Raw genomic sequence first — 10,947 nt, 5'->3', positions numbered from 1 at the left:
GCGGCCACATGGGTCTGATTCAGCAGGCAAGTGCCCCTCTTAATGCCAGTGGAAGAAACGAAAAACGACCAAACGTCAAACTACAGTCTAAAAACATAACATAGAAAAACTAAAGACTAGGCAACACGAACCCCACTAAAACCAGGGGGTTCTCAGGTACTCCGGAATGGTAAGCAGATCCTGTTCCACGTGTGGCACCCGTCGTGTTGCTTATGTAAGTACACACGCGGTGATGAAACTAATTCGGTAGATCCTTTTTGAGAAAAAGAGAACAGGATTGTGGTTACGACAATTGGAACATATCTGTCGTCATCTTCGTCATCTGTGAAACAGATATTCCATATCGGTCAACCAACTCGTGATTGCGTGATACTTGGACAAATATATGCTATATGCATTTCTTTGTTGCTGAAATGTTGCTACAAAGAAATAGAAATGGACTTCATGAAGTAACTGTATTAGAATAAAATGTTTAACAGCTGTCAACCAGATCATAGAACAGTAGCAGATCCATAATTTTACCTTAAAAGAGTCGAGAGGAAATAATGATATTTCATATTCATATGTAATATTTTTTTAGAATTAAGAGGGGCACTTGCCTGCTGAATCAGACCCATGTAGCCGCAAAAATCGTTGTAAACATTCGACCAATAGACAACACAAGTTGTGTCCACATGTTTTTAACAATAACATTCACGTCAGCTCATAAATAAAACCTATTTCTTTAGATTAATTATAACAGTATATATTGCATAATCTATACATGTCAACACATTCTATAAATGATAACATACTTCCTTAACATACTTTTTATGTGTTCTCAAAAAGACACAGGTAAATTTGGCAATCATCAGAGAAATATTACAAAACCAACTTGATTTTGGATTCGTTGAGAGATAGAGCAATTTCTCAGGTAAGTCGGAACCATAAGGACCAATTAGCATATCAGCTTCATTTAGAAATAGAGCAAATGTCTCAGGTAAGTCGGGACCATAAGGACCAATTAACATAACGACTTTCAACAGTTCGTTTATTTTCAAGTTTGTTTCATCTTGATTAATAAGAAATTTCATGAGACTAAATTAGCTGCATGCAATGTTTCATCTCGTCGACACGTTTATTACAATACTTTTTGATCCAAAAATAATCGTAATTAATTGATTATTAATTACTTAAAAACAACATAATTTATGTATATCTTGTTTACATGTCTAATTGATATTTTGTACAATTTCTAATTTGCACAGACAGTTCGTAAAAGTTATATATTATGATGCTTAAATGTACCTCTTAACTTAATTGCATAAACCAAACACACTCTTAAATTTTACTTAACCACTTTCATATTTTAGCATGACAAGGGGATATTATGGGAAAATATTAACTGTTTCCAATGATTTTGTCGTGTACAGAAAACACGAAACAATTAATGTTTTGTGAACTTAATTTTACTTCTTTTAGTTGCTCTTTCTTGAGTACTAGAATGTTTTACCACTAAGTAGGTAATCCGTCGAAAAATAAAATACTCCGGAGTAAAAAATAAGTTGTACGAAAATTGGCTATTGGTAGTGTTAACAGTGTCCCAAAGTCTCATATTAGTTATATGTTACCTAGGTTAGGGATCGCAAATGTCAACTATTCTCTATCTGATTTTACAACTGTTGTTTTTCAAATAACAAGATGCGTCGTTCATCATTTATTTAGTTTTGATGACACATATGACAACAGATGTTTTATTTCTTACTTTTTTAGTGTTTACTGTTCGTATGAGGTTTTTCAGTTCGTGATTTTAATTCATCAGTAAATGAATTATAGTCTTAAATTGTCCTTTAGATCTTAAAATTTCTTAAAACACTCAACAATAAATTATTTAGTCATGTTCAGTCTCTCAGTAAGTTTTTAGACTTGTCGACTGCGTTAAAATTTGGTACTGTTCATAAAATTCGTAAACATCAAAATTGAACTGTTTAGTAACTTTTAAGACAATTCAGTATGTTGTTTATGTGTACAGGTAAATACCATCTAATGAACAGTCGGAACATAGACTGAACAGATCTTAATTGACTGCAAACCAATTGTCCAAACAGTACTGAATTTACTGCAGTTTATTAGTCTGAAAATTAAAGACTGCATAATAACTTAATAATTTATCGGTCAGTTTTTAAGAACTGTTTAGTTCGAGATAATAGATTTAGATCAAAATTTGTTTACTAGTGATTGTTTTTTTTTTTTTTGACACATGTTTTCAGAATTGTACTCCGAATATCGAGTTGAGGTTCTATCTTTCACACAATTCGTGTGGTATTATTTTAATACTGATTGGAAATTAAAGATTGCTGACACCATAGTTCAATGTTAAGAGGGTGATTGATAATTTTTTCAATAAAGACATTATTAAAATAATTTTACATGTCAATTACGAAAGATCCCCGAGATAACTATATCCGATTTTACTGTTAATACTACACACCAGCATAGATATACTTAAAAAATGCGATTATTAGTTGTTTGAATTTTGAATATTTTGCTGGTAAACTTCCTCATTGAGACATGCTTTGCCACTAACAAGAACGTTATTGTATTTTCCCATTAACTGACCTGCAGAGGTCAGACAGAATATTAAAGATTTTGTTACCAAAATAAATAATATCGATCATTTATCTTTCACAAACAAGAAGTCTGGATCAAATACATTCATATGTCCATTTTGAAAAAAAAGACATATTTATTTTTTTGTTTAATGTGTTTTGTTTATTTTATTTGTTTTTTATTTGTTTTTGAGTAGACAAAAACACAAAGAAACATACTATGACATACAGTATGACACCATTTTCGAACATAATTATTCTTGCCAATCTGCTTATAATTAGATCTTTCACATTGCCCCGGTAAGATTGGCTTGTCGTTCGTGCAGATATGAAGACATGCTATAAGGAGTCATGTTCGGATGACATTTAAGCATCTTTTCAAATCTTTGTCTTCAAAATGTTTTGGTGTGTTTACTATGAACTATCAAAAGTATGGTCGGGTAATTAATGTAATATTTAAGGATATAGTCCGAAAATTCTATATTCCAACCACTTAATTTCCCGACATCTTTTCAATTTTGAGCAACGAACTTATCATAAACATTTCTCAACTTGGTGAACTAGTTAAGTTTTATTGTTTTATTCATTTTATAGTGACGAATCAACACATTTATTATCCTGCTAAAGAAGTAGGGTTGATGACCGAAGCAAAACCAAACAGACTTACTACATGTTTGTTCAAAATTTAAAGTTGGCTAAAAAAGAAAATAAAGGAAAATATCTTTGACTGTCTATAGCAAATATCAACTTTCCATTCTCAATTTCATTGATTACTTGATTTGTAAAATGATTTCTTAGAATATTCTAATTGATCAATTTTAATCGATTGACGATTGCTGTTAGGATGTCAAGTTAGTGAGTATAAAAAGGAGAAGACACCAATAAAAAAACAACTATTACAAAAAACAGACAACACCAGGCCAAAATAAAAAAGTTGAAAAGATAATCAACAATCCACAAAACATCACTCCGATACCTAAATACCGAACAACACGAGCGCCACAAAACTAGTGTATTCAAGTGTTCCGGAAAGGAAAAGCTGTTTCTGATCTTCTTGAATGGCAGAAAAAATTGTATCACAACAGCAAAGAAACGCAAAACGAGTTTACATATTACAGGATTCGATATATCAGCATGACATGTCTTAAATATAACCAACAAAAATCCTTGGAATGACTCAAGTGTAATAATATAAAGGAGACTCCAGAAACCTAATGCATTTAAATTTATAATATACCTGTTTCAGTATTTCCGATATCCACTACAATATCTTATTTGACAAAGATAAGTTCAATTATCATTGAACAATAATTTTTTTGTTTGTTGGTGTTCATGCCACTTTCAGCGAGTTTGTCTTTATCATGGCGGCTAGTTTTTGTCTGCGGAAAAAATCTGCTATCGGTTTTGAACTCAAAACCTCAGAGTTAACAAGCAATTGATCACTGTACATGCCCTACTCAGAAGACCTAGCCAACGAGGCTCTGGACAATTGTTATCAAATTGACAGTTTCATATGACCTATTATTCAATGAGAAAAGATGTTTCTTGATACTTGATTAAAAGAAAAGTTGATAGATAAAAGGAGGTGTGGGGTATACGATAATCAGGAAGCAACTCAACGACATAAAGGATACAAGTACGCTAAAGACATCTATAAGCTTGAGGTCAACATTCTTCAGTTTCTAACAATAAATAAGTTTCTATTCATTATATCAAGCTCGTACTCGCCCCAAATCTAAAAAAGCCAATACAGTATAAAGAGTGAATAAAAATTATTTCTCACAATTGTTTTTTGAGATGGAGTTAAGGGTATGTTTAAGCTATAGCTAAATTGTTCATATGATCCAGAAAATAATCAAAATTCACTTTCTTTTCTTGATTTTAGACAATAGCGTCAATTTAGATAAAATGGTGGCTCTTTCTTCCACGACTTTGAATTGCGTTCCGGTTGAAATAATAGTAATTCTACATACAATCTCCGTAATGATACTGATTCCAGTTCAGTCATATTATGTGATAGACAAAACGGCAAAGCAACACAATCAAGTTCACATATTAAAAGACTCGGAATCAGCTTGCCATGTGTCAAATGCAACAAATATTAATCATATAAACGACTCAAGTGTAATAATACAAAAGGAAGCTGCAGAGAACTTAATGCATTTAAGTTTATGCGTAACAATTGTTTCAGTGATTCCGATATTCTTGTTTGGGTACCTTTCAGATGTATATGGAAGAAGACAAATGTGGACTGTATGCGCCTGTGGCACCCTGGCTAAAGAGATAATTTTACTGCTGACTGTAGTATTAGAACTTCCTACTTGGGTGTTGTATTTTGGACAAGTTATTTTTGCATTGACAGGAACATACAGTGGTGCAATGGTTATAATCTTTGGAAGTATTGCCGACACAACAACTGAGGGAAAAGATAGAAGTTTCCGGATCACCGTTGTACAAGGAACAGGAATGCTAACAGCAGCAGTTACAACTTTTGGAATGGGTTTTTGGATATTAGAGGAAGCGTTTAGATATCCAATTATAATGACATTGTTCCTAACAACTATCAATCTCGTTCTTGGACTTCTTATGCTACCACAGAAAAAACAACCTGCAACCAAACTAAAGACAGTTCTTGCTCCATTTAAAATATACATTGATGCAAATTCAGAGAGAAGACGTAAAATGTTTCTGTGCTTAGCTGTTTTTCTGCTGTTATCTTCGTGTTTGGTTGGCAAACTTGGATATCAGAAATTATTTCTTATGCGAAATCCGCTCTGTTGGAACGTTCTACATGTGCAAATACTACGTGCTGTGCAAACACTATTCAACACCATATTTGTCATTGGAGTTGTCCGCTTACTCCTACGCATTACGTCAGAGAGTATTATTTTAATCGTTGGCATAATTTCTACAGTTTCATACTTGATTGTGTTTGGTTTTTCGATAAATGACTTGATGGTATATTCACGTACGTATAAGAAGCCATTCAATTCAATTTAAAGATAAGCATGATTTCGTAATTTAAAAAAAAAGAATTGAATAATGACATGAATAGAGAGTTGAAAAATAATAAAACTAAATTAAAACCTGTTACAACAGGTTGGTTATTATTTCATAAACAAATTGTGGTTCATTTGTTAATATACATGTTACGAAAAAGTATACACTCGACGCTGAGATTGACACATTGGACTTTTAATGTGGGGACTGTGTCAAAATTTGAATCCTATGCGTGATGTTAACCAGCTATTCCATTCACGTTGTTTGCTCATTTAAATTATATTAATTAAGAACGTCTTAGTGGTCATCGAGCGTGTTAATCATTTTATGATTTTATTACTTGTGAATATAAGAAGGAAAAGATGTACTTTTGTTGGGGGTTGATGGTAATGCAAGTATGTACTTCTAGATTGATATAATTTACATTGTAAGCCAGTTTGATTTTTTCTTTTTTACAGTTTTGGGAAAAGTTTAATCTGTCGCTATACTAAACCGGCACAAAGCCCTAAAGTCTGATTGTTTTTTCCCAGGATTTCTGAAGAGCATGTTATTCAGTGGTTGTCGTGTGTTGGTGTCTGTCATATTTGTTTTTTGGTAACTGTTCTGTTATAAATATAACATTTTTTAGCTGACTATACGGTATGGGTTTTGCTCATTGGTAAAGGCCGTACGATAACATATTATGGCTTCATTTGGACTCTGTTGGATAGTTGTCTTATTGACAATCGTAAAGTATCTCCTTATTTTAAATAAGGGTAATTACGATTTGCCTTAAAGCTTATCTTTTAAGAAGAGACGAACTTATAGTCAAATAGACAGGGTATTATTTTTTTTTTGACGTTTTGAACATTCATGTAAAGACTCAGGATGGTCTAACCGGGTCGAACGGGTCAGAGGAAAAGTCCAAAAAAACAAAGCATCGGCCAAAAAGAAGGCACAAAGACAAACCAAGAGAAAAAAAACCTTCCACACTGTTACTGGAGAAAATGAGAAACACGGACCCTATGAAAACTGGAGCAGAAATTATCAGATTTTCTCTGCAACTTCAATGCGACGTGTTTAAAGTCAAAATTAGATAATACATGTATATTAGATCCTTTAAACAGGCCCAGTTGGATGAAGATATTGATGGTAGTAGAGATAAAATTAGATATAATAATTTCTTTTTTCTTTTTATCATAACAGATGAAGAAAAAGAAACAAATATTGCAGAAATATTTGCGAGTTACAAATTGATCATCTGCAAGGTGCAATAGTAACTTGCGGGGACGTGATATTAATCATGTGTAAAATTTGCCGAAAAATCTATAAGGGTCTTCCTATCAAAAATCTGCAAAGTATATTCGGAATGAATCCATAAAAGGAGGGGCACATGTTCTATGTATATTGTAAATACATTGTGCAAAGTTTGAAATCTCTTAGATAAGAGGTATTTGTTTTGCACAAAATGGGTACCTGTTTTCCCGCTCACCTGCATGTCAACCCAACAAGCTGCAAACCCAACTTTAGTCAAATTATATGACGGTTTTGCAATGTGTGCAACACGTTCAAAAGTTTGAAAATTTAGAAAACTTCCATTTAGTTAAAAAGTCCGTCGCATTCGATTTTGAAAACGCAAATATTAAACTTGCTAAGCTCGGCTTCCTACCTATCCTTTCTTCAGTGTCCATTTCTTTTCTGGAATCCCCTTGCTCCTCTAAGTGCTCCAAACGGAAGAACTATTTTGGAATTCATAATATTCATTATAATATCATGGAATATTGTTTTCATTAAGATTAATATATAATGAAATGGTATTTGATAATGTAAAGGACAACTGTTACAAGTGATTACTTATGTTCGACATACGTACTATATAGTTTAAACACAAAATTAAATGGATACATATGTAAATTAAATCTTTAATTCCCGTTTGGGATTTGATACGATACCCACATTCAAAGTATAATTTGTCAACCTCAGCGTCAAGTATATACCACTTCGTAACACGTCCATTAACACAAATAGGTCAAATTGCAATTATAATGTAACATTTCTTAGTCGTTATCTTGGATTTGTTTTTAATGCTCTTCAACTTTGCACCACTGATGAGTCTTTTGTAAATAAAACGCGCGTCTGGTTCTCCAAATTATCAGCCTTGTACCTTTGGTGAGTTTTTACCTGCAATAAAATAAGAATAGTATGAATAACTTATAATGGACATAAAACTCTTCCTTCAATATGTATTTCTTCATTTACAGCAAACGTGACCGCTTAGAGTTTGAATAAACGAATTAAAAGATGGAAAATTCAAGAGGAGAAATTTTGTTATCAGACATATATAGCCTCAACCAGATTTGACACAACGTTTTGAAATTTTTTATTTCAATGCTCTTCTTAAACTTCGTTATGAATTTTAACGAGATTTTAAGTGATTTGATCCCAACACCAATGATTAGACTTGTGTAGACAAACCGACCGTCTGGCGATCTAAATTATAAACCTTGTATATTTTATGACTTTTTACAAATGAAACAAACGTAAAATAAAATAAAATAAATACAAAGAGCAGTCAAACTGTGAAAAGTTTATTTAAGGGTTCAGGTTTTTTAATTGTCACTTTTTTCATTATTAAGAGATACAAAAACACATATGACATATATAGAGCAGAAAATATACCAAAAAGAGATGCATTTTATGTACGTGCATTATTTTGAAAGAAACATATTTATGTACATGTAAGTTCAAAATAACGTGAATAGGACAGGGTTAGCCTTTAGAAGAAGCAGACAAAGGTCTTGTCTACCAAATATAAACATAACGTGTTTGTCTGCTTCAAATACATTAGTTTAGCTTTGGAAGCAGTCAAAATGTCTGTAAGTATATTTTTTGTGCATGTTTGACCTTACCGATCTTTTTCAGATGTGATAGTAGGCTGTATGTCAATTGCAGTGTTTCCTATGCTAAGAGCCACTCTGTCTAAACTTGTTAGTTCTGATGAACAAGGTGATTGGTACTTTATTGATTAATTTGTGTGGTTGTTATTTTATTGAAAAATTATTTAACTGATTTCCATAGACTGGATATTCTGCTTATTTCAGGGATTCTAATTACAATAAGCAATTCTTTCAGTTAAATTTTGAAATACAAAATGCATGTAACTAGATTATATGATATCAATGTCACAATCAACAAAGATAAGATAGTAAATGCTACAATGATGTCACTGTTGTGGCCTTTCTAGACCAGGTCAAAATCAAAGGTTAAAATCAACTGACAAAACCTTTAGCATTAAAATAAAAAAAACAAAATATCAATTCGTATAAGCCACTGCTGGTGGATGTTTCGAAGTCACTGCTGGATGACGTTTCGAAACCACTGCTGGTGGACGTTTCGTCCACGAGGATAACAACAATCCAGTAGTCAGCTCTTCTGTGTTGACATTAGATATCAATAATGTGGTCAATGTCTGTATGAATTCTGCTTCATATGTGTACAAAAAGGTCTTTTAATTGAGACGATGTAGTCCCAATTAAGCATGGGTAATAAAAGTGTAAAGAGAAGTAAAATCAAAGGTTTGGTTATTACTACAAAATTATACAGCGAGTGATTGAAATGGAGAAGATCTCTGGAATTTTAAGAAATTTAAATACACAATTATGAGTAAAATAATATTTTTTGTTTATTTTGTTATAAATATTTCTTTTATTAATCATTGTTGTGGACCACATACAAGAATTGAAGTTGTGACGTATTAGGACAAAAAACAGCACGTTATAGTTGTCTTTATCTAAAATTACGGAATCATTTTGTACCATCTATGTAATGCAAATATGTGCATTCAAAACATTTTTATTTTATTGACAGGATCCGTCTTTGCAAGTATGGCATGTTTAGATGAACTTGTTGCAGCATTTGCTCATCTTACTTACGGGAAACTGTACACATTTTCTGTAGCTAGGTTTCCAGGATTGATTTTCTTAGTGATGGCAGGTGTGTCAATCATTACGCTATTTGGAGCTATGTAAGTGTAGTAAAACATGTTGAACTTAAATGTTTGTATTTAATAAACAAAGAAAAGGGCGAATTAAAGATAAATAATGAAAAATCAAAACGGGAGCAAATCCTTCCTTCACAAGAACAAAATACAAATGAACTCCCACCAAAAAAAGTTGTAATTGAGATTTTGATTGAAATCAAATCATTCGCTTGATTGACGTATAAAGATGCATTGAATTAACAAGAAGTAACACTTTTATCTAGTTCACAAACTTTTATAGATCTTTATATATCTTTGAAATTAGAATATTTTTTTAACAAAACAAACAAAAAATCAAGGTCGATTTCAGAAAGGTGGCTAAGGCTTTACAAAATATCTGAAATATTTACAAACGCAATGATACACTAACCAAAACATGTAAAAATAATATATATATAGACATTATGTATTATGGATCAGATACAGGATGTCTAAGTACGTCAAACACTGTAAAATAAAATTCTCAAATTTTCTCAAATATGCAATTTTTTTGTCGTATATATATATCATATATTTATAATCATGATATTGTAGAGTACTTCATGGTTGGATGCATAAAGATCACAAGGATACAAAGGAATCAGTTATAGAGTTGAGTTACATTAAATCTTCAAGTTTCTCCAGGGATACAACGGAAACAGGAAATGCAATCTAATTTTTTAAAAATATTAGAAGCTTTAACTACACTATGTATTACAACGTTATGTTAACCTCAAAAAGTTATTAATTCAAGCAACTCGTATAAAATATCAAAACGATTGGATTTTCCGCAAGGTTCGAATTATTTTATGTGGATACCATCCACAAAACATGATCAGAATCATTAAACTAAGGTTGTGACTCCTTCAGTTGAAGTTGTCTCCAAACATGTGTTTTATACTTCTTTTTTTCTTCTCCCAATATTTTCTAGTTTTTGGTTTCTTTAAACTTTGAACTCGGACAAATAAAGTAAAGTTTATCCCAGAAACACGTTTCATGTATACTGAAATCAGTATCATATATCTATAGTTTTTTTACTAGTCTCTGCATTAATGTACAGTGGAATATATTAAGACAGTGTTGAAAAATCTCACCAATAATATCAGGCTTTTAATTTAGTACGCCATATGCGCGTATCATCAACACAAGGCTCGAATCAAAACAGTAAAAAAGTAAGGAAGCTGAAACCGGTTAAAGTTTTCATGCAAAAAATTGATGTTTTAACACTTATATCAAGACCAAAGGATTTTTTTATTGTATTGGAAACCTCCTTCGACATAGCACTTACATAGCAGACCATTATTTCTTTGCAGCTTTTTAAAGTTCAACAAGTAGTGTATATATAAAAATAAGAAGATGCGG

At 32.0% G+C, this 10,947-nt stretch overlaps 1 protein-coding gene across 1 annotated transcript; it reads left to right on the top strand.

Annotated features, from left to right (window-relative positions):
- The first annotated feature begins 822 nt into the window (after positions 1-822).
- On the top strand, positions 823-10,498 carry LOC127698880 (proton-coupled folate transporter-like). The gene is made up of 5 exons (XM_052202595.1): positions 823-913; positions 4,474-5,556; positions 8,490-8,573; positions 9,435-9,591; positions 10,141-10,498. The coding sequence occupies exons 2-5, from the start codon at positions 4,497-4,499 to the stop codon at positions 10,259-10,261; spliced, it is 1,422 nt and encodes a 473-aa protein (XP_052058555.1). The 5' UTR covers positions 823-913; positions 4,474-4,496; the 3' UTR covers positions 10,262-10,498.
- The last annotated feature ends 449 nt before the right edge of the window (positions 10,499-10,947 follow it).

This window comes from Mytilus californianus, unplaced genomic scaffold (assembly GCF_021869535.1).
Source record: "Mytilus californianus isolate M0D057914Y unplaced genomic scaffold, xbMytCali1.0.p SCAF_4, whole genome shotgun sequence".
NCBI classification, from domain to species: Eukaryota; Metazoa; Mollusca; class Bivalvia; order Mytilida; family Mytilidae; genus Mytilus; species Mytilus californianus.
Note: the sequence above shows the minus strand (reverse complement) of the source record. Positions and strands in the feature narration are given on the sequence as shown.

Excerpts from the sequence above, each read along its gene's own strand:
- LOC127698880 (XM_052202595.1), top strand. The coding sequence starts at position 4,497 with ATGGTGGCTCTTTCTTCCACGACTTTGAATTGCGTTCCGGTTGAAATA. Across the intron at positions 5,557-8,489 it reads TGACTTGATGGTATATTCAC|ATGTGATAGTAGGCTGTATG; the intron begins GTACGTATAAGA and ends GATCTTTTTCAG. Across the intron at positions 9,592-10,140 it reads ATTACGCTATTTGGAGCTAT|AGTACTTCATGGTTGGATGC; the intron begins GTAAGTGTAGTA and ends ATGATATTGTAG.